The sequence below is a fragment of the Arachis hypogaea genome, chromosome 9 (assembly GCF_003086295.3).
Source record: "Arachis hypogaea cultivar Tifrunner chromosome 9, arahy.Tifrunner.gnm2.J5K5, whole genome shotgun sequence".
Classification (NCBI taxonomy): domain Eukaryota; kingdom Viridiplantae; phylum Streptophyta; class Magnoliopsida; order Fabales; family Fabaceae; genus Arachis; species Arachis hypogaea.
Window position 1 is genome coordinate 109,866,139 of NC_092044.1, and position 23,429 is coordinate 109,889,567.

Consider the following 23,429-nt stretch of genomic DNA (forward strand, 5'->3'; position numbering starts at 1 on the left):
AATATGAGGCTAAGTTCTCCATTTGTTTTTGCACCAGTCAGAAACACTTTAAGCTTGTATCTGATTTTTCTTTTCCTCTGTACTCTTTGATTAGAGAGTGTTGTGAGGTGTAGTTAGATATTTGCTTTGAAAGAGTGTGGGTGTACTGGGGTGCCGGTGAGAGAAAGAAGTCTATGTGTTGTAACAATTTTCACATAGTGATATTCTCTGGTTGTCATTTGACAACGGCCGTGGTTTTTTCTCCGGTAATTGGAGTTTCCACGTTAAATTCTTGTGTTGTGATTGTGTCTATTTTATTTCTCTGTCAAAGGTGTTTTCTCAAGGGGGAATTGTGTCTTATTCCCAACAATTTTCACTAGTTTGTTTTCAAAGATAAGAGAAGGAACAAGTTTAACCAATTATTATGGGGAAGGACTATTGGTGGTATTGGCCTGCTCCTGCATTTGGAAGGTCCTCTTCCTCCTCCACCTCCACCTCCACCTCCTCCTCCAAGGCTTCTACTTCTTCTGGTTGCATGTGTTCTCTCTTTCAAACCTTCCATTTCCATCCATTTCACTTTTCCATAAACCAACATCAACACAAGTCTCCCTCTTCCATCTCACAATGTCTCTCCAAAGGTACTATTACTATATATACATTCTATAATATACTATTGTCTCTGCATCTAACCCTCTATAAATCATCATCAGATGGTGCTCAAGGACCAAGGAATAGTTTGGAGTCACAACATGGTACTGCCTCCTCAAAAGAACAACAACATTTACAAATTCCGGTAACTTGTTAATTATTAGTTTAACTTGTCTATTTCATACATGTCACAAATTTTTACCAACTTTTAGAACTACTAACACAGTACCAATTCTTGAAAATACAGAAGAACATTCGAATCAAAACAAGCAGAAGCATGACAAGAACAAGATCAGGAAATTATTCGAGTGATTTCTCCTCGGAAATGAGCTTCTCTCCGGGAACCAAGACACCAACATTGGTTGCAAGATTGATGGGGCTTGATCTTCTTCCTGAAAACAACTCTTCCTCTCCTAATTCCTCCTCTTCTTCAACCCTCTCCACTCCAATAATTAATAACAAACATGGAAGAAGCAACAACAATAACAATAATCCACCAGTTCATCATAACCCTAAAGCAAGGCAGCAGCATCACCACATCCAAATAATGAGACACAGACACAGCACAGACAGCATAGGAACCATTCGTTCCTTGTCTGATACTCCAAGAAGATCAGATGTTGAGCATAGTAGACTCTCTTTGCAAATCAACAAGGAGAACATTGGGGTTGATGAGAACTACTTGGAAACCCCTCGCTTCTCATTTTCAAAGAGGAAATTTGATGAGAACAACAACAATAGTAGTAGCAGCAGAAGTCCAAGCCACTATGCAAGGCAAATTGTGAAGCAGGTTAAGGAAAGTGTAAACAGGAGAGTTGGGATAACTGACATAACCAACACTGTTAAGAACAGAGAGCAAGAATCTTCTGTGGTCCAACAAATCAGATTCAAGAAAGCTACAAAGACGAGTAGTAATGTGAATGTGAATGTGAATGTGATTGTGAATGAAGCTTGCAGCCCGGGGAAGCAGTCTCCAAGACTCAGCAGATTCGTTGACTCCAAACAGAATAACCCAAACAGCATCACAAAACCATCATCACCTCTTACCCCAAAAGATCAAAAGCCGTTATCATCGTCACCTACTACTACTCCACTTCCTATTGCTCACCAGATTGAAACACAATTAAGCTCAAAAGATGATTTGCAGAGCAAAAAGTCATCATCAGCTCCAAAATGCAAGAGAAGCAGGACTACTGAGAAGTTGGGATCAGGGGTGAATAGGACTACTGCTCCACAGACATCATCAATAAGAAAGAAGCAACAAGAGTCATTTGTTGCCTGTACACTCTCGCCAACAAGACCCAAGACCAAGAACAGATCAACTCATCCACTTTCAAGCAACCTTCTTCTCAATACAGCTCCAAATCTTCTCCCTGTCAAGACTCACCCTTCTCCTCTCCCAACTAAAATCCCCCAAAAACAGGTACCCCATTTATCAAATTGCAACACTTTAAATTTTAGTCCATCTCTTTTTTTTTTTTTTTTTTTTTCTAAACAAGTTTGTGTTTTTAAATATGTACATCTTTTTGGTACTTTAGTGCTAGCTTGTAAATCTATCTAACTATATTAAAACTTCGTCCTTTCCTTTTAATTTCGTCATCTATATGTTTGATTAATTAGATTTCTTTAATCATTCGTCACTAGTTAAATTAATTAATTATAGTTTGCGTGTGGATTAAGGTTTTTAACAACAATTAACCAAATATTGCAGCCATGTGATACTCAAGAACAAAAACGCAGCAGCGCACAGTTATCAAGTTATGCCCGCCAGAAGTACAAAAAAGATGCAATTCAAACACCCGCCACCGCCACAACCGCCGGCACCGCCACCACCGCAGCCGACGATCAAGGACCAGAATTTGAGTACATCACAAGCATACTAAGCCGCACGGGGTTGCGCAAAGCTACGTTACCCCAAATCCAATACCAATGGTTCTCTCTTTCCCACCCATTAGACCCTTCACTCTTTCACAACCTCGAGCATCATTACCCATCATCCAATCCCGACAAAGGTTGCATCTTTACGCAGAGGGACCAACTGGGTCCTCGCTGTAACCGGAGACTACTATTCGACTTGGTCGATGAACTGCTGTCGGAGATTCTGGCAAGACGAAAACAGGAGCGTGGGTTGTTGGTGGAGACTGTGTGGAGGAAGGTTCGGAGTTTCCCAGGCGCGAAGTGTGAGGTTCTGGAGGATATTGATGGGTTGATAGAAATGGAGGAGATGGAGAGGAAGGTGAAGGAGGAAAGAGAAGAAGGGTTGGTGATGGAGATTGGAAGGAGCATAATGGAGACGTTGGTGCATGAAACTGTTACCGTCTTCATGCTTTGAGACGCCGTCGTTTTGGACGGGAGACATGCGCCAGACGATGTCACATGGGGCCGTTTGGAGACCGTTCTAATCTTCACGTGATCAGATTCTCCCTCGCCTGGCCCATCCACTACCGCCGTCTAGATTTAATTCTTAAAATTTTTCGATTTTAAACAACTTAATTCGTTGTATAAAATTTTTAGTAGGTCGAATAGTTTTAAGATTTAAATCTGCGTTAAAATTTTATGTTCAAAATCCTAGGTGTTTAATTTCTTTTACTAACTAAGTGTAATCAAGTTGTTAAAATAAAATTCTATTCACTGCTATATTCAAAAGTTCGTTCTCTCTTTTAATGAACGTCTCACTTTCAAACGCTCCATTTTCTTTTTTCCATTTTTTGTTATATTAGGCTGCATTTTTATGCATCCTATTTAGAATTTTAGGTTAATTACATTTTGTTTTACAATTTTTTAACCTAAAACACAGTGTTTATGAAATTGAACATAAACTTTTGTTAAATATACAAATTTTCGATGACAATAAAAAATTATAGTTGAAATGAATTAAATTTGTGCGAATTAGATTTTTTTTTCCTCCATTAAACGTAATTGAGGAGTAGGTATAAATGACCTTTTTTAATGATTCTGACAAATTATTAGTGTGGGTTATTAGAATATTAATTTCGATTACTTGTATTATTGCTCTATGTTCAATATTTATGTGCTATTTGTATATATTTTTATTTTCAATTCTGATTATTTACGATGCTTTTAGTTTTTATTGTTCTGTAATAAATTAATGTTCTATAATTCTGATTTTTATTTTATATATGCGAATTTCTATACTATGCTAATAGAAATATGAGTAATGGTAAAATATTTTTGTGCTGCAATAAACCAAAATTTGTTTTTTATATGATTTTCACGGTAGTTATTTTAGAATTAATTTTTATATGATAATGATTAATATGTGCTAAAAGTTGAGATGATTTTTATCATTTTTAAAAAAAATTAAAAAAATCTATAAAAATAATATTAAACATACTAATTTTTCTATTAAAATAAGAAACTTAAATAGAAAAAAAAACTAACTCATTATATATATAGTAGATTACATATATATTGATGGTATATATAATAATATTTATTTATGCTAATAATAACATCCGAGGCTATATAACCTTAAAATTACAGTGACGAAATAAAATAAGTTGCGCTTAATGTTTCATAAAATTTGATTTAAATGAGATCACTGATCTTTTCCCGCATTTGAAGACATGAACAAGAGTTGTTAATCTTATATGAATCATACTATATATACTATATTTTTATATTTTAATTTACTGAAATTTGTTATAAAGTAATAAACGTATACAGATGCTGTTGTCGTACCTACCTAGAAGATTACGTAAGAGGATTATAAAAATTAAAAAGGCACATGCATGACGCTTACATCAGTTGAATGAACTACCTAGTGAGATAAGGAGTGGAATATGGTCAGAGAATCATCATATTGTATTTGGTTCTTGCTTCATGGAAGTTTGAGATTGTTATCTAGCGCAAGATTGCAATCATTTTCTTATTTATTAACTTCAATTAAAATGTATGTGTTTTTGCATGCAAACGTGAACTTCAATATATGCGAGAGTTTTACCCTTTTTCCTTTCCTTTTATTTCTTTCTTACTATTATTTTTTTAAATAACAAAATGAAGTAACATGCTAAAGTACAATACCTCCAAGAAGTTAGAGAAATTAGTATATATAAAATGTCTTGCATATATATATATATAATAAAGCTTAAAATGAATGAGTCTGTTTTTTCAATTTATGCATGCATGCATATGCGTTAGGAGAAGTGTTTATTTTATGCGTACCATATTCAACAGCGAGAAATATTTTCATGCTTTAATATATCAATAGCATCAAATGCTGTGTGCAGTAATTAACATGAATATGGCAGTTCTGATGCATAAACTATTAAGTATTTAGTACACTCTATAGAAAGAAGAAATAAGCGGGAGTGAAAATTCAAAAAGTTAATTAATAATTAAGTGACGTGGATTGTTTTTAACTAGCTATGGTGGAAAGTGGAAACAGGTAAAAAGATTGAGACCTTAGATGGGTGTGTCTGACCAATTTAACGATGTTTAGCTGCTTAGAGTAACACTTGTTTCGCTTATGGATCTGTTTGTTTCTGCGTGTCCTTCAAGGGTTTTGTGTTCTGAAATTGCTGACTCTTTGGCCCATGCATTGTCACAAATACCATATATATATGATTGATGATGCATTATTCAATTATTATTAATAATTAGATATGAGTCACTGATTGATGAGAAAAAAATGGGCTTGATATATGTAGGAAAAGGTGACACCCCTTAGCATAAAAGGAGAGGGAGAAAAAAAAAAGGTAGTGCAATATATTTATTAAAAGGGCAATCTTTTTTGTTATGGCCAAATGCAAATTCATTTATCACTACTCAAAATGTTAGCACTGATTCTAACGCCAGACAAGAAAAATGGGGGGCCACTACTACTGCCTCATGTTTCTTTCTTTCCTTCCATATTTTTCGAAAACGTAAATTGAAAGAAACATATGCATGGCAATGGCAAATCGCCAAATCCTACTTGGTTTATTTTCTTCAATTTTAGTTGGTATAATAAGTCATATCTTTTTGCTATTATAGCATAAGTTTCACCTTTATGTATTTTTTAATACAATATAAATACTAACATGCTAACTACTATTATTCTCCATCAATCATTATGTTGATGAATTAATTAAATCCAGCAGTTATATTCAAACAATAATAATCATGAGCTACTATATATCATCACTTAAATAAATTATATAAAAATATTTGATAACAAAAAAAAATTAATTAAAAAGAGTCAAAATTTACTTTATTTAGCATTCATAAATTATAATTCTCCATTACATTACATTACCGTAAATGATATGTATACGTTTAAAATCAAGTTTGTCCCTACTCTCTATATATGCAAATGTGACAACTACCATACAAGCTAATAAGCATGCTACTGATCTAGATGGAACCATAAACAATTATCATGCGCAAAGCGTACTCTTAACTTTAGATGTGACTGAACACCACATATATAATATGCGGTACGGTAATCATAAAGATAGATTCATAGCATCCGCATCATAATAATTGACTTAAGAATTAAACCAAAATTATACCAACCCTATAGGCTATATCAACACGTACGTTATATATATATAACATTTGGTTAAAGTCTTGGTTTACGATTTACACTTGTGAATAGGCAAATAATTTCTTACGCACGAAAATTTTCATTAATTCAATAATTGAAGTTCAATATTTCATTATACAGATCAATTTCATAAAATTTCATAAAATTTGGAATTAGTTTGATATATATATATATATATATATATATATATATATATATATATATATATATATATATATATATATATATATATATGTCATCATATCATAATATTTTATTTTTACACAACTTTAAAAATATAAGTAAATACGACTATTAAATCACATATCTATTGATATTCGAAATTTTTTTTAATTTGTTAAACTTTATTATTAAGATATTATAACATAATTCAACAGTTAGATTGATAAAATTTATTGCCTTTAAAAAATATTATTTGATAGTATAAATCAATAAAACTTAAAAGAAGCATGAAAATGATTCATCCGCTATGTATATGATTTCAAAATACAAAATATCATTGAATATATAGTATGTGAACAATAATGATATGTAGGATCATAATTCAAACGTGAAATTGATTGGGAGAAGAGGTTCATCAAGGAGGCTAGTGATTAAGCTAGTAGACTAGTACAAATAGAGGTACTACATCAATTTATGTAAGGTCCAATTCAAAATGTAAACAGTAGTGATCCTGATATTACTCGAAGAGAGGTACTGATAATATGAAGTAACTCCTACCAAACAAGGTCTCAGGTATTAAAAGTAGAGGTATTATGGTTGCAGTTGTAGGTGTAGGCCTAGGGTGAGGGCACTTGTTGCATGCCAGAAGATCATAATTGCAAGAAACTTGAGTAGAAATAGCAAGTTAATTCTTCTGTGCAACACTGCAAAGAAACTCAGTGGGAAACTTCATGATATAGAAAAGCAACCATGATACACGAATCCCTAAAACTGAGTTAGGTAATACGTATCAATGGCGAGAAGTATGGTATTTATACTCAGATCCTACCATTATTGTGTAAAAAAGTCTTGTCCCACCACTTTAGCAGGATTGCAGAGCTATTTGGAAGTAGGATTGTGGTATTCTTATTCGTATATCAACTGAGCATATTTACCATGCAATAATAGCCATGTTTTCATACAATCACACAAATCTAAAATTCTCCAGTAAAACAATTCCCATGCAGAAAGAAACTTGTGATTTGGATGCCAAAAAAAAAAAAAAAGAAAGAAAGAAAGATAGCAGCTGTTTCAGCGTTTTGAACTCCTTTCACTTTTGATGAATACGGAGAACACATTGAATGAAAAAGAATTCTTGGGTCTAGTTGTGCTATAAATTGAAACCCAGTTACAAGCACGGGTGCTGGTTTTACTTTAAAAATGAAAATGAAAAAAGAGGCATAATGATTGAAAAGTTCCGCCAGATGGTCAAGTTATTTTATATTCAAATTTTGTAAATCATGCTTGAGCGAACAATGCTATCTATCTGCAAGCATTTAAGAAGCGAGTATGAGTAGTACGAGACAAGTTGAATAATCACAAAGGAGAACCTAGCTGGACATATTGATTGTTCTTTGCCCGTAAGTAGCAGAGGAACAAGGCATTCACAGTTTTGTGCTAGACTGCTAGCCAATACAAGTGAGAAGCTCAGTCATTCTGTGACGATGAAAGACAACGTTTGCATGCTAATGTGTAGAAATAATGAACAGAAGGTAAACCTTGTACAAAAATTACGGACTTCTAACTCAATGAATTTACTGCAGTAATATCTTAGAATAACACTCTCATGTTCTGCCATCTACATCGAAGCCAGCCCCAGTCCAGCCAGGAGCTGAAGATCTACCTTTGGAGACAGCACCGATTCCTTTCCCTTTAATGTGGAAATTGACTTTCTTTTTAGTTCTTCCTTCGCCTTCATTAGGAGACTGGTGATGAGATCCAACTTTCTGACCATTACCTTGGTCGGGAATGCTCTCAGCTGATCCCCCACTTTCCCTTGCATTGGAAGCAGAGGATCCATCACGGGTTGAACCATCCTGAGAAGAACTTGCAGATTTCCCATCCTAATATAATTGAAATGCAATGTTTAAACATTTATTGCTATTATATATGTTTTTAAACATTTATTGCTATAATATATGTTAGAGGTCATCAGCAATATTAATATAAAATTAGTAAACTATGAAGGGCGTACATGATGAGAATTAGTTGATGCACGATTTGGATTCAAAGCTTCAAGTCGTCTTTTTAATTCCTCCAGCCTAGAAAACTGAGAATTACTGCTCTCTTGAACCTATTTAGAAGATTGTTATTATCAAATAAGAGAATATAGATTGTGTTAAGTATATTATATCTTCGTTTGGCAATAGTTACCAGATTGCTCAAGTCATCACATAACTTCTGCTTTAATGCCTCTTCATCCTTCACTACTTTTGATGCTGCCTCCCACACCTGACGCACACAGTCAAGATATTAAAATTACATTCGACGCAACTTATTGTTGCTGATAATTTAGAGGACCAAATCGCCCATAACTTCATTTAGTTACATGGCATCTACAGTGATTTAGTGATTTGAACAAAAGATTGTGAGGAAAGTAAAGCAACCCAAAAGCAAATCAATTACAGCAATGCTAAAAGTGAATCAAGATCTGAAGTAACGCAGTAACGTGGCATTTGACTAACACAATGACATGATACATACTTTCTTTTTGATTGCACAGATAACCAAAATATTGATATGATGAAAATAGCAAGCCAATACAAGATAGAGTTTATTAAAGTAACATACCTTCCGTGCCTGTTCTTCTTTGAGCTTGGCCATGCGAATTTTCTCTGTTTGTGTCTCTATTTTCTTTCTCAAAAGTTCAAGTGCTTAAACAATGCATCATGTATAAAAGTAAACCAAAATCATTCACCATAACAACCAGGGAAAAACAACCGTTTTAAATTTTTTCCATGAGAAGCAACAGTGACAGGTGGAAACCTGCTTTCTTTGGGCCGGCCGTGAGTTTCATCTCCATTGTAAGATTTGCAAGCTCACGTTCAACATCGCGAATTTTAGAATAGTTTTCTTGAATGTATCTGAAATTAGTTAAACAGAGATCAAGATGACAGACACTCTGCTTGCTTGATAATCTAACTATATGGTGGCAATAAATGGTGCCTATATTACAAACAATCAACAATATGTAATAGTGGAGACAGGATGAAGGGGCGTCCAAAACTACATAGGATCATGCTTCTAAAATAGAGCATCTACTTCCTGGATCCTATGATTCATTAGATAAATTTGCTCACCCTTTGCTCAAAAACCTCAAAAACCTTGTCTGAATTAATTATTAGTTCACCAATAGGGAGAGGCATGATTATTCTAACCAATTTCATTTTCTATATAACTCATACACCAAATAACAAATTTAGCACAGCAAAATCGCACTAATATTAACAGAAAAACAACAGTCAAGTGTATACAAAATCATAAACATAGATTATCAGTGTTACCACCATCCAAAAATGCAATTAATTCCTTGCTGCAATTCGTAATATTCCAACATTTTAAACAAAGGTGCAAAAAACATCATCTCCACTTGACCACTTCCTTCTGCTACCATATTACCAGAACTTCAGTTAATAGTTAATACCATAATTAATAAATAATGCTATTGCTTCAACAGCTTGTTATTGCATCTTCAATCTTTCGTAGCCACAGGATTTTAGCTATCATTGCCAGGAGAATCATTGGATTATATAAAATTGATGTCCAATTTCTACCTCAATAGAACAAAAATTAAAATTACTCGTAAACCAAAAATCAGAGAAACAATGAATTCAATTCGACCATTGAAGTAAAACGACCTAAATTGAAACAATGCCGCAAATGCAACCGCACAAAAAGAATCAATAACCAAGCACAAACTCATCGCCAGATCCAAATGAACAAAAAAATAGCCAGAGAAAGAGAAAGAGAAGTTACCTGTGCAATTGAAGTTGCTCTTCTTCGATGATCTACAACAAGAAGGAAGGAAGCGAAGAATGAGAAAATGAGGTAACGACGGAATTGAATTGAAGAGCGAAGAATAGAGAAGTACCTTCTCGGTGTAGCTAATGACGGAAGCTTCTCGAGGGAGACCGTCAGGTCCGATCTCAGGGACGAACGACTGGTTTGAAGCCATTTCGGAAAAAATCTCACACTCCGGCGTGGGGTTTGCGATCTCCGAACAGCAGCGGCGCCCGCGGTTCGACGCCGGTTCAGAACACGGTTTTTGCGGGATTTAACCCAAATCGAAAAATCAAAAATGGCCTCTGATTTTTATATCTGGTTTTTATTTTATATTATACGAGTCTGAGTCTGTGTATGACGAGTTTTGCCTCATGCTTAGTTGCCTACCCACGTTCGCCAGTCACGAAAAGCCTTTGTTTTCTATCTTCGTAATTTTAGCTTTCTTTCTTCGAAATATTATGGATTTTTTATTTAATCACTGTTATCCAATAACATACTACTCATGTTGTAAAACTTTGTGATAGATATAATTAATAATATAAATTTAATTTCAGGCACATAAACGGGTAATTAATTTCTTCATATGAGAGATTAGGCAAGGCAGTAGTCACAAAAGAAGAAGAGATTTTTTTATCATTGGAGTATACAATTTTGTTAATTTCCTCTACTATAAATGAATCGATTTATTACAAAATCTATAGCTTGGGTGAGCAACGCAATTGAGCTTATTGTAAATGAAAAAATACAAAGTAAAAGATACAAAGAAGCTCAGGTGACCTAAGCCATAGCTTAACACCATATAGTAGTACATTTTTATAACAGAAGAAACTGTCAAGTGTTAATGGTTGTTGCTTCTAACATGAACTGCGCAACAGCTTCTTTGTTAGGTAGTGCGGGAATTGCACCTCTCTTTGTCACAGTGATGGCACCACATATGTTGGCAAATCGTAGCGCTTTCCGGAGTTGCTCCTCCTCCTAAATCACCATCAAAGTTCAGATTATTCATTGTATCATAACATGAAAGAAGCATTTGAAGAATCTTCAACTTGCATTATGTAGAAGACCTGTAAAATGCTTTGATCTGAAGCTATGTTGTAGAGAATCCCGCTAACAAATGCATCACCGGCCCCAGTTGTGTCAATGGGGTTAACTTTAACACCTGCCACCCGGCCTTTGAATTTCTGCGCACACAATCAACAATGAAACAAGTGCTTATGCCACTCACTGTCAAATGGACTACTTGGTAGTAAGCTTACCTTGGTGTAATATCTACAACCCTCTGAACCTTGTGTCACAATTAATAGCTTGAGATCAGGGTGAAAAAGCTTCTTTAATACAACATCATCATCGTTAGGGTCATCACCCTTGGTCAAAAATGTAATCTCCTCCTCGCTTATCTGCACATACATAAGATAATAACAAAAAAAAAAGAATGAAAAATGTTTATGGGGCACTTAGTTTTGTTTCTGTTGTTATTTCAGTTGATAAGTTTTTATCACATGTTACAAAAGTAAGACCCCTTTCCTTATTTTGTTGAAAGCAAGAAACCCAATAAATAGATGCAAATTGCAAAATGAAAACAGAAATCAAAACAAGAACGAAATTGGTGAAATGCTAAGTGTTATATAACATAATACCTTTATGATATCAGCTTTGTCCCATACACTCATTATACCTTTCTGAGCAGCCTCAGCTGATGGCCATAGTGCCAATCTCAAATTTGGATCATATGAGAGAATACAACCAGATTCTTTAGCGATTCGCAACGCGGCAAGATGAGCTGACTTGCATGGATCATGAATCAAGCTAATGGAACCATAATGGAATATTTTAGCCTGCCATCAAGATTACTATTAGTATGCTGACTAAAACCAAAATTCTTGGGCTAAAATTTTATAAACAAAAACATAAATTAAGGAAACACCTTCTGTATGAGAATTTTGTCAATCTCTGACTCATGAAGAAGCATATCAGCACTAGGGTTCCGGAAAAACAAGAACTCGCGCTCGCCATCGGCTCTAAGCGTGACAAAAGCTAATGCAGTTCTAGCTTCAGAGTCAAACCGCACGGCAGATGTATCAACAAAGTTCTGCTTTAAAATATCACATAACATATACCCGAATTCATCCTTTCCTACCTGAAACACACAGATGGCAAGGAATTAAGCTCTGATTATCTATTCAAGAAAATCAGGCAGACTCTTTCATCACAGAAAAATCTGATAAGTTGAAACAACATAAAGGGTGGTAAATGTCTTGAGTAACAAGAAACCAAAAACCATGTGGATAAACAGACATAGAATTGAGAGATATACCTTGCCTATGAAAGCAGATGAACCACCAAGCCTTGAGATGCCAACTGCTACATTGGCAGGAGCACCACCAGGAGCTTTCTTGAAAGCAGGTGCTTCAGCTAGTGACACTCCACCCACCGTTGGTACAAAGTCTATTAATAGTTCACCCAAGCAAACAACTAGTTCACTTGTTTTCTTGTCATCTTCTTGTTTCAAATCACCAGATTTACCTGCACGGACACAGTATCCAGGGTTTCAGAAATTTTCACTAGCTACAATCTAACTGCTTTACATAGAACACAATATACTGAAACTTTTGAAGGGGACCATGGCCTCTCTCAAGGTCTATGACTGTGACATGCTAAACCTGAATTCAGTTGTGACCTCTCTGTTCCCTTAGAGCCAAAATTCACAAATACCATAATGTAAAATGCAGTACTTTGAGATCAAATACTACAAGGAATACTCTAACAACCAAACACGATCTTCAAGTGCATTACCCTTTCCAGATTATGCACTTCACAATATAAAGATAAAATAGAATCTATACAAGACATAACAGCTAAGTATAGATAGATAGAATCATGTATTAAGCTCGACTCGGATACATTGCGTTATAAGAGAAAAGATTCCAACATGCATCATCATCATCATGATTATTGTCCACTCCATGCACTAATGGGAATCGGACCCCAGAAAATTGGTGTCAATGTGCCATCTTTTATTAATGAAAATATGCTCATATGACAACAAAATAAATAAATAAATAAATAAAGCAATACATTTAGACGTTATCTACAATCTGATTGAATGGAACGATTCCTGTGATAGCAAGAACCTAAAATCCGAAAAATTTCAAAGATGCAATCTTTAGCTCACAAATCAAGTTCCAGCCGAGGAAATGAATAAACCCACGTTAACTAAACAACAGGGGATTAATGTTGAGTACAAGAACAGACCTTAACGAATGAAAATTAAGAAAAGTAGATGAAAAACCTGAGGGGGTAAACTGGGCCATGGAGTTGAGATTGAAAGCGAGAAACAGAGTAATGGGAAAATGGAGAAGAGGAGGAAAAAGGGTATGTGGTTTGTTACGTAGTGAATAGTTTATAGTTACAGTGAGAGAGAAAGAAGAAGAGGGATGCGAGTAGGAGAGAAATCAGTTGGCTTTAAAGAGGATTAAAGAATCATAGATTGTGTTGTTGAACTGAAAGTGAAAAGTGAAAACAGAGGAAGGGGGAAAATGGATTTTCATTCATCAGCTACGTACTATATTTCTAAAATAAAATTTTTAATCATATTATTATTATTATTATTATTATTATTATTATTATTATTATTATTATTATTATTATTATTATATTTGAACTGTTTTCATTAAGGTATATTAAATTTTTGATGTTTTAAAATATTAAAATAATAAATTAAAAAAATATATAAAGGGAATTAACTCCTCCAACAAGAAAGAATAGAGGAATATAATTAGGATGTAAGTAAATTCGAACAACTGGATTATCCGATTATTAAGTTCAATCTGACGTAATTAGGATTTTTTTATTTAAGTTAAAAAATATAATATTTACTAATTTAAATAAATATATATATATTTACTAAAATACATTTAGAGTTATATCTCGAATATAGTGAGAGAAATCGAAAATCAAACATATCTCGGATGCAGTGATTCCGTTATGTGTAACAAGATTTGCTGGTCATATCTCAGGTGCACTCGAGATATGAACAAGAGAGCATCTCGAATACACTGCATTTGAGATATGCTCATATTCTGACATGGGGCACTGCGTCCGAGATATGTGTAAGGAAGTAAAACAAGGACACTGCATCCGATATATATAGTCAAGATTATAATTAGGGTCTCAGCACCCAAGATATGTTGTACAATAAATTTATTTATAGAGACCATCCTAATACCTCTCCTCACACAATTCACAAACTATTAGTTTCTTTGTCTTCTTTCGATTTTGCTCTAATGGAGAACAATCAATACTTTTTTGTGGTGGTTTATTCGAATGGGATAGTCAGACACGATGATAAAGGAATGATATTTGAGTTTGACAATACTGTGATGCTGCGCACTTACCGGGTTGATACCCTAGATGCGCTAAAGACGATCATGATGCATAATATGGGAGGAGTAGGAACAAAGGAGGTCGGGAAGATTGCATATAAATTTCTGTATGCACTTTCGAACGGTGGATTTATGAACTGGTTATTCTGGATAGATGAGGATCAACATGTTAAGGTCATGCTCGACGTACATGTGCGACTCATGCCCCAACATGTGATGGAGTTGTATGCTGTGATCCGAGATGTAGTTACTGGGGATGGGCTGTCTCCTCTGGGTTATGAAGTCGCGCCACTCGAGACGACACCAATCCACTATGTCTAGCCTCATGATAGTGCCGATGATTCCGACAATAAAGGCAATTCCACCTATGTTGTCGAGTCCGAGTCGTCGAGTGATATAGTATCAGAGGATGAGTTTGTGCTGGAGACTCCCAGTGATAGTGTTGGTAGATTTCTGCTACCTCCGCCTTTGGCCATTCCTCTACTGTCGGATGTTCCTAGCCATTACCAGACGTGGGTGTTCCAATGCGCCCCACTCGGATCCATGACGACGCATACAGTTTAGGGTTTAGATCTTTTGTTCCAATGTTGTCACTGTGATGTACTGATTGTTATTAAATGTATTTAATGTGTAATGAAGCATAATTTCTATATAACTAGTTACCTTCGATTGTTTTGGGACCATTTTTCATCTATAACATTACAATATTTTCATCGAAAACGCATACAATATATTTATAACATCAGATCTTGACTATATCTCGGATGCAGTACTCTTGTTTTGCTTCCTTGCACATATCTTGGATGTAGTGCCCCATGTCAGAATATGAGCATATCTCGGATGAGTGTATCCGAGATGCTCTTTTGTTCATATTTCGGATGCCCCCGAGATATGACCAGCGTGTCCCGTATCACAAATCAATGTCACTACATTTGAGATACGTGTGTTTTTCGGTTTCTCCCACTGTATTCGATATATGACTCCAAATATAATTTAGTAAATACTTATACATTTATTTAAATTGGTAAATATTATTTTTTTAAATTTAAATAAAAAAATCCACTTAATTATATTGGGTATTAAATTCGATAGTTAAAATGGATAAAAAAAAAATCTTATTGTACCTGATTTTAATTGGTTTGAATATCATATTGGAAAATCGCAAAATCAAACTGATCTGATTATCCAATTATTTAATATATTATATTAAAAAATAAAAAATAGTATTTATATAATTTTTATTAATTTTAATCTTAATCTACCATTTTTATTAACTTCAAAAAGCATATGAGCTTTGTGAAATTATTAAGCATACAATCAACCTAACTTATTATATAATTATTTTAAATGTAACTCTTCTGGACCTTCAAAAAATTATCAATAAAAATAAAATGCTCAATAAATCACGCAATAATTTCAAAAAATTTATAATCTTATACACTTAAATTATAAATTGCTTCAAATAACTTAAAAAGTTTTCTAAAAGTGAGGTCTTGTAATGATGATAATTTATATAATTTCTTTCATTGGTACAAAAACTTGTTTAAATTCTAATGAATTTTTATTATTTGTTTTTTTGTTTTTAAAAGACAAAATATCAATGAAAGATAGAGTGACACATAAAATTTGTATAGTTAAAACTATTAAAATACTATTATTTTCATATTCAAAACTATTGAAACTCTTTAAATAAATTTCATTATTCATTTATATCTCATCAATATCATTAAAATTGATGTCCTTTTTATCTAACCATCTTTATTATTTTTTTAATAGTCTCACTTTGATATCTAATTGCTATATCTTAAAATAAATAATAAGATTAAATTCATATGCATTGTTAGCGTAATATATATACATATATATATATATATATATATATATATATATATATATATATATAAGTATCTAATTAATTATACCTTCTTTTTTTGGTAAAGTAATTAATTATATTTTATGGTAAGGACTAAGGAGTAAAACTTTTTGTTCTTGGTCTTAGGAGTTTCTTTTTAGTATGATAGAACTCCTAATATTCAGTGTACACACTCAGTCACGGCTTAGGAGTTTAAGCTTTTAATTCTTTTTTTAATAAGATCCAATTTGTTTTTAACAGTGGCCATTTTACTAAACCAAAACTGAGGCCCATAATAGGGTCCAGTGCTTGCACGAAGCCAGCTTCCATTTTAATTTTCCTGAAGCCTTTCCACTCACAGTGACTTCGCCTTCTATCTTCCACCGCCGTTCGCCACCGACAACCAACACTGCTGGCGCCACATATGATAGCTCTGGCACTGCATCCATTCCTCTTCCATTATTAGCAACTACTGTTCCCTACTTCACCTTCATCCACTACCGAATAATAACGTGAAAGTTCTGGATCCGTAGAAGAACAGAGCCATTGGATCTCAACCATGAGGAGGTAGGGGATGAAGTAACGCATAGATTCAAGCTCGATTGTGACCTTGATTTCGGAGTTGAATCAAAATCACTGTATTGCTGTTGTTCATTTGTTGCAGAGCTGGCTTTCACAGGCAGCATGCAAGGCAAGGCGTAGGGTCAGGGTTCAAGGCCATGGTTGTGAAGCTCTCGGTTGCAGCTCTGGTGCTCTTGATCTGCACCGTATCTTTGTTCTACTCTTCAACTGGAACTTCAAATGCTCCATCCAGTTATCGCTCTGAGGTCGGTGCAAATCCTCACTCAGATTTTTTTTTTAATCTTACGAATTTTCTATCGAATGTTTAGATTCGCTAGCGATTTTTTTGTTCTCGATACGTAGTTTCATGTTTTTTTCTTTTTATTTTGATTGAACAACAGATCCGTTTAGCAGAACTTTGGAACAATGCTGATTCTGGTGGTTGGAAGCCATCTTCGGCACCACGAACCCATTGGCCCCGTATCTATCTGTTCTTGTAGTTACAGACTGTTTCTTATGTCATGCAAGATTCTGGAACTCTCTGTTGCTATAATTTGATGATAATTTGATGTTTTGGCAGCTCCTCCTACTGAGAGCAACGGCTATTTGCGTGTTCGATGTAATGGTGGGCTAAATCAGCAGCGTAGTGCAGTTTGTACCTTTTCCCTACGTCTGTAAACTGTATTATATGTGCTGCTATTGTGTTTATGCTGATAGATTGTGTTTCCGTGGTGTAGATATCTAATGCTGTTCTTGCTGCTCGAATCATGAATGCTACGCTGGTTCTACCTGAGTTGGATGCAAACTCATTTTGGCACGACGACAGGTAAGTATCTTAAATTTAATTCTTCACATACTTCTGACCTACAGCATATTATTCTTCAGATTCTGAATTCAGATAGTGTTTTGTTTGGGAAAGAAAGGACAAAAAGAGGCTAAGTTGTTTGTCGTGAACATATATGTTATTGTGCATTTTAAGTAAAACTTTTAGTTAATTAGTTTACATTGCTAGAGGTAGAAGTTAACGGTTTGAATATAAACATGAATATGATTTATGATGGAACACTATGATGTTACCTGATCTATTTTGCTCACTTCGCACCTAGTTTGACAGGGCTTAGTAATTGTTGTTATATTGACAAAGTTTTAATCAATTTCAAGTTGTTAATACATCAAGGAATCTTTAACTTTTTTTTTTTGGTAGTACTTGACTTGTATTAATTCCATAAATTTAGATTTGTATATTGTATAGTTGTAGCTATTATCAAATGCTAGCTACTTGATAAAATACTTATGAAAAAAGTGCCTTAAATCTATAGGTGGTTGACCTTAGCTAATTTGTAATGGCATATTTGTAATAGTGCCCAGTCTTAGTTTTAGTTAAAAACAAACTGAATCTTTTGGAGACGAAGCTAAACAGACATAAAATGCGGAATCCCCTTTTATGATTGTAGAGAAGCTGGTTTAGTCGACTATCGTGAAGCAATGTCAAAGTACAATATGTTCTTTTCTTTTTTTATGCAGTGGTTTCCATGGTATCTATGATGTTGAGCATTTCATCAAGACACTGAGGTATGATGTAAAGATTGTTGAAAGCATTCCAGAAAATCAGAAAAATGGCAAAAAGAAGAAAATAAAAGCATTACAGGTAGCTATGATAATTTGATCATTGATTAACAGTTGGAAATTATGTCTATTTTGTGGATAATGTTTGAATATTTTGATACAGATGCGTCCCCCTAGAGATGCTCCCATAAGTTGGTATACGACTGATGCTCTCAAGAAAATGAAGGAACATGGTGCCATCTATCTTACACCCTTTTCACATCGCTTAGCTGAAGAAATTGACAATCCTGAGTACCAAAGGTTGAGGTGCAGAGTTAATTATCATGCTTTAAGGTTCAAGCCGCATATCATGAAGCTAAGTCAATCAATCGTTGATAAGCTACGTGCACAAGGCCCCTATATGTCCATACATCTTCGGTTTGAGATGGATATGTTGTCATTTGCTGGGTAAGTTATCTGTGTTACAACACTGAACAATTATCTCTGCTGGTGCATGTTTATCAAATATCAATTGAGCTTGGACATTGGGTAAATGGTGCTTTGTGCCTTCCCCCAATCAAGAGTTAAATTGCATGCTTTTCTATGCATAGGCTATGATTTTCAGTGTGTAGTCCATGTTTTGTCAGATTATCTTGTAGCCATGTAGGTAAACTTGTCAGTAGGTTAAAATGAGGAGAGTTTCCATATATCAATGTACCTACATTGGTTCTCTAATTGCTACTCTAAAAGTATTGTATCAATATTTTCTCTAATGTTGGATCCCTGGAGAACATTGCATATTTCTTGATTGACAATTTATAATTTATGATGCATTTTTATATTTGATTTACTATCAAGCATATTTGCCCCAGTATGTTTTCTAAATGGTCTATCTCTTATAGGGCAATTTTGATGGTACACTACAGTTTAGCCTCAATTATTTTGCTGATTTCTTAAAAACTTGGTGTTGGCTTTTGTAGTTTTCTGATTCTTTATAGATATTGGCTTCATCTCTATGGGATTTGAGTTAATTGCAACTATATATATATATATATATATATATATATATATTATGTCTGTGTGAAAAAAAAAAAAAAAACGAAATACATGGAAGAGAAGAAGGGGCTATCGAGATGGGTTTGGGGCGGGAGAGAGCGTCTGTCTTTAGCTTGTGTTGAAACTTGAAAGCAATGTTGTCAAACTGAGATTCTACTTAGGATTGGAGAAACTGTATCAAGTGATAACGGGAAAATTTACTCGGTAGAACCATGGTTTTGATTCAGGGGAAGCTTCTGGCATGCTCTCTTATTTTAGCATATGTTAATCAATGGGGTTGATGTGTTTCAAAACAAATTTAGCTGCATGGTTTGAAGTATGAAGCAGTTGGGAACTTTTGATGTCATAATTGGAGTTCATTAAGTTCTCATGTATGCATCAGAGTCCAGGGATACCTTCCCATTAGTATCTTGATTGTTTGACAAATGCTGGTTGAAGACTGATTTATTGGTAGATAAATGAACTTCTTTTATAAATGAACTTCTTTTAAAATAAAATGTAATTCTTCAGTTGCGAACCTACTCATGTCAAATATGAATATGATTGTAGATGCTTTGATATATTTACACCTGAGGAGCAAAAGATTTTGAAGAAGTACCGAGAAGAAAACTTTGCACCAAAAAGACTAGTCTATAATGAAAGAAGGGCCATTGGGAAATGCCCATTGACTCCAGAGGAGGTAAAATCAGTTTGTTCTGAGCGTTTTTTACACTGATTGTGTCTGGTGAATGGTCCTTTAAAATCATGCTGCTGAATGCTGATTACAAATTTAGAATCTTTTGAAGATTATAATACCGGTGTTTTATTTAGGAGGATGGACTTAACTCTTTTGAAGATTATAATTACTGCAGGTTGGTCTTATTTTACGTGCACTGGGTTTTGACAATTCTACCAGAATATATCTAGCTGCTGGTGAACTATTTGGTGGGGAGCGATTTATGAACCCGTTTCGAAGTTTGTTCCCTCGACTGGAGAATCATTCTTCAGTGGAAAACTCAGAAGAGCTTGTTCAGAACACTAGGGGATTGGCAGGTTCTGCTGTGGATTACATGGTCTGTCTTCTTTCTGACATCTTCATGCCAACATATGATGGCCCAAGCAACTTTGCGAACAACCTCCTCGGGCATCGACTTTATTATGGCTTTCGGACTACAATCAGACCTGACAGAAAAGCTCTTGCTCCTATCTTCATCGACAGGGAGAATGGGCGTACAGCAGGTTTTGAAGAAGCTATTAAGAAAGTCATGCTTACAACCAATTTTGGTGAACCTCATAAACGAGTTTCTCCGGAGTCTTTCTATACAAATTCTTGGCCCGAATGCTTCTGCCAAACAGCTGCAAAGAACCCTGCTGACAGATGTCCACCAAATGATATTCTGAATATTCTCGATAACGGATTACAGAAAGAAGCAACAGAGCAGACAAATTCCACAATATCTTGAGCATAAACATATGAAGTACTCGGTGACTTTCGGCTGGTTATTCTTTTACTCTTCGGTAACGAACTGCTGCATGCCATATACGGAGAAGGGACGAGAGCTCCTCTTATCCGATCCAGATTTTCAGGTGATATTTTTTTTTATCTTCTCTCACTATGTTGTCTATCAAGGGAGTTATATAGTTAGATTTGAGAATTGAAGGCGCCCATTTGTATATTTGCATTCTTTAGTTATACTTGTGGACAATGGAAGGAAACCTACGACAGAAAATTTGATAACAGCGCTGGAAATGTGATTGGAATCATATGAATTTAGGAAAAAATTAACCACACAAATGATGGTCCTTGCCCTAGGCCTGTAATCGCTGTGCGTGAGGAAGCCATTACATAGGAAGGATGAAAACTATGGCAGATAAATTGTTAGATATTTGAAGGGATGCTAAAGTAACACTGTCAAATTTATGTTTTATTTATTTATATTTTCATGGATAGTGAGGGAGATTAACATAATCTCTGGTTCGATTATTCTCGCTTTCTATATTTATTCGATCATATATGTTATGACTGATGTTAATGTTATCGAACATTCAAATAAGATGCTGATAATTAAAAGAATATCTTAATTTTGATGGACATAGTGGAAAATGTTTTATATCATTTAAAGAGTAGTTATTTTTGCAGAGTAATATTATGTGATTAGATATATTTAAAAAATTATTTTATATTGAAAAATATTATAATTAAATATCCTAATATTTAAGAAAATGATTAAGATGGATATTGATATGAATTGATGGTGCAAAGTGCACACATACAAACAATTGACAATCGCCATTGCATCTTCTTTGATGCTGCGTCGGGAAAAAAAGGTTATCGTATTAAAATATGGTTGTTGTATGAGTACGAAAGATTAAATTTTGTTAAAGGTTATCCTATTCATCTAAGTATTTTTTTATTCAAGTTTTATTCAAGTAGGTTCAATACCAAATAAAATTATTTTTATTAAAAGAATGTCATTATATGTGTTTTATTTTTTTTCTCTCCCGCTCTTCTTTTTTGTGCTTCTTTTTCTTCTTTTTTTTTTCTTCTTCTTTGATATACATCACGTCATCTTCTTTCAAATTCACGTATACTTCTCCTTTCGTCATCTTCTTCTTTTAAATTTACGTATACTTTCTCCTCTTTTTTTTTTTGCGTATGCAGATTCTTCTTCTTCTCCTCTTTTTCTCCTCTTTTGTTATCGTAATTATCAACACCACTAATATTTTGCTAATAGGTTATTTTTCAATTGAATTGAATAGAATGCAATTGATAAATTGAATTGAATTGAATGGATACATGTGTTCCGAATTGAATTGATAATCTTTAAACGGAGGGGTTTTAAATTTAATTTTATATAATGGATTATGTTTCGCTCATTCAGTACTATACAATTGTTTTACCATGAGTACATGTTCGATTTATTATGCAGAAAGCTGTTTGAATTTGATTTTATATAATGAATTATGTTTTGTTCATTTAGTACTATACAATTGTTTCTTAGTACGTGTTCGGTTCATTATGTAAAAAACTGTTTGAATTTGATTTTATATAATGGATTATATTTCGTTCATTCAGTACTATACATTTGTTTCACCATGAGTACGTGTTCTGTTCATTATGTAGAAAACTGTTTAAATTTAATTTATATATAATGGATTATATTTCGTTCATTCAGTACTATACAATTGCTTCACCATGAGTACGTATTCGGTTCATTATGCAGAAAACTATTTGAATTTGATTTTATATAATGAATTATATTTCGTTCATTCAGTATACAATTGTCTCACCATAAGTATGTGTTCGGTTTATTATGCAAAAAGCTGTTTGAATTTGATTTTATATAATGAATTATGTTTCTTTCATTCAGTACTATACAATTGTCTCACCATGAGTATGTGCTCAGTTTATTATACAGAAATTTGTTTTAATTTGATTTTATATAATGGATTATGTTTTGTTGATTCAGTATTATACAATTGTCACACCATGAGTACGTGTTTGATTCATTATGCAGAAAACTATTTGAATTTGATTTTATATAATAAATTATGTTTCGTTTATTTATTACTATACAATTGTTTCACCATGATACCCAAAAAGTTGTTTGAATTTAAATTTATATAATGGATAATGTTCCATTCATTTAGTACTATACAATTGTTTCACCATAATAACATATTCGGTTCATTTCTGTTCTGCACAATTCAAAACTATTTATTTTCTTCACCAGGAAGAGAAGGAAGAAAAGACAAAAAAAATTATAGCAGCAACAACAACAAAAGAATGACGATAAGGAGAAAATATGTGAAAAAGAAGTAATGCGAAAAAGGAGGAGAAAAATGAGGAAGAGAAGAACGTGAAGAAGAAAACGCTGCTTACGTAAACGAGTGT

At 33.9% G+C, this 23,429-nt stretch overlaps 4 protein-coding genes across 8 annotated transcripts; 2 read left to right on the forward strand and 2 right to left on the reverse strand.

The window, feature by feature from the left end:
• Positions 1-259: 259 nt before the first annotated feature.
• LOC112711697 (uncharacterized) lies at positions 260-3,264 on the forward strand. Its single transcript, XM_025764405.3, has 4 exons — positions 260-617; positions 690-772; positions 875-2,050; positions 2,339-3,264. Exons 1-4 carry the CDS (start codon positions 404-406, stop codon positions 2,957-2,959), a joined length of 2,094 nt encoding a protein of 697 aa, XP_025620190.1. The 5' UTR covers positions 260-403; the 3' UTR covers positions 2,960-3,264.
• Positions 3,265-7,690: 4,426 nt separating this feature from the next.
• LOC112711698 (uncharacterized) lies at positions 7,691-10,804 on the reverse strand. Its single transcript, XM_025764406.3, has 7 exons — positions 10,248-10,804; positions 10,133-10,164; positions 9,143-9,240; positions 8,948-9,030; positions 8,531-8,608; positions 8,352-8,450; positions 7,691-8,220 (listed from the first exon to the last, which is right to left on the reverse strand). The coding sequence occupies exons 1-7, from the start codon at positions 10,329-10,331 to the stop codon at positions 7,942-7,944; spliced, it is 753 nt and encodes a 250-aa protein (XP_025620191.1). The 5' UTR covers positions 10,332-10,804; the 3' UTR covers positions 7,691-7,941.
• Positions 10,767-13,623, reverse strand: LOC112711700 (probable fructokinase-7). The gene is made up of 7 exons (XM_025764407.3): positions 13,449-13,623; positions 12,474-12,682; positions 12,084-12,296; positions 11,797-11,994; positions 11,416-11,556; positions 11,224-11,340; positions 10,767-11,134 (listed from the first exon to the last, which is right to left on the reverse strand). Exons 1-7 carry the CDS (start codon positions 13,468-13,470, stop codon positions 10,991-10,993), a joined length of 1,044 nt encoding a protein of 347 aa, XP_025620192.1. The 5' UTR covers positions 13,471-13,623; the 3' UTR covers positions 10,767-10,990.
• A 2,956-nt stretch (positions 13,624-16,579) lies between these two features.
• On the forward strand, positions 16,580-23,385 carry LOC112711702 (O-fucosyltransferase 1). Of its 5 annotated transcripts, none has more exons than XR_011866078.1 (10): positions 16,580-16,960; positions 17,058-17,220; positions 17,356-17,450; positions 17,535-17,605; positions 17,692-17,780; positions 18,479-18,602; positions 18,684-18,967; positions 20,105-20,234; positions 20,407-21,121; positions 21,225-21,518. XR_011866078.1 is itself a non-coding variant. In XM_025764410.3 (9 exons), exons 3-9 carry the CDS (start codon positions 17,381-17,383, stop codon positions 20,995-20,997), a joined length of 1,359 nt encoding a protein of 452 aa, XP_025620195.1. In that variant the 5' UTR covers positions 16,580-16,960; positions 17,058-17,220; positions 17,356-17,380; the 3' UTR covers positions 20,998-21,518. The 5 variants fall into 5 exon arrangements, 2 of the variants coding, with proteins under 2 accessions (XP_025620195.1, XP_025620194.1); XR_011866077.1 differs by lacking the exon at positions 21,225-21,518 and adding an exon at positions 23,269-23,385 and having other exon boundaries at positions 16,584-16,960; positions 17,356-17,434; XR_003157575.2 differs by having other exon boundaries at positions 16,584-16,960; positions 17,356-17,434.
• Positions 23,386-23,429: the final 44 nt, after the last annotated feature.

Excerpts from the sequence above, each read along its gene's own strand:
- LOC112711697 (XM_025764405.3), top strand. The coding sequence starts at position 404 with ATGGGGAAGGACTATTGGTGGTATTGGCCTGCTCCTGCATTTGGAAGG. Across the intron at positions 773-874 it reads AACAACATTTACAAATTCCG|AAGAACATTCGAATCAAAAC; the intron begins GTAACTTGTTAA and ends TTGAAAATACAG. Across the intron at positions 2,051-2,338 it reads CTAAAATCCCCCAAAAACAG|CCATGTGATACTCAAGAACA; the intron begins GTACCCCATTTA and ends CAAATATTGCAG.
- LOC112711698 (XM_025764406.3), bottom strand. The coding sequence starts at position 10,331 with ATGGCTTCAAACCAGTCGTTCGTCCCTGAGATCGGACCTGACGGTCTC. Across the intron at positions 9,031-9,142 it reads GGCCGGCCCAAAGAAAGCAG|CACTTGAACTTTTGAGAAAG; the intron begins GTTTCCACCTGT and ends GCATTGTTTAAG. Across the intron at positions 8,451-8,530 it reads GTGATGACTTGAGCAATCTG|GTTCAAGAGAGCAGTAATTC; the intron begins GTAACTATTGCC and ends TCTTCTAAATAG.
- LOC112711700 (XM_025764407.3), bottom strand. The coding sequence starts at position 13,470 with ATGGCCCAGTTTACCCCCTCAG. Across the intron at positions 12,297-12,473 it reads CATCTGCTTTCATAGGCAAG|GTAGGAAAGGATGAATTCGG; the intron begins GTATATCTCTCA and ends TGTGTGTTTCAG. Across the intron at positions 11,341-11,415 it reads GTTGTAGATATTACACCAAG|AAATTCAAAGGCCGGGTGGC; the intron begins GTAAGCTTACTA and ends TTGTGTGCGCAG.
- LOC112711702 (XM_025764409.3), top strand. Across the intron at positions 17,435-17,534 it reads ACCACGAACCCATTGGCCCC|CTCCTCCTACTGAGAGCAAC; the intron begins GTATCTATCTGT and ends ATGTTTTGGCAG. Across the intron at positions 18,968-20,104 it reads GATATGTTGTCATTTGCTGG|ATGCTTTGATATATTTACAC; the intron begins GTAAGTTATCTG and ends ATATGATTGTAG.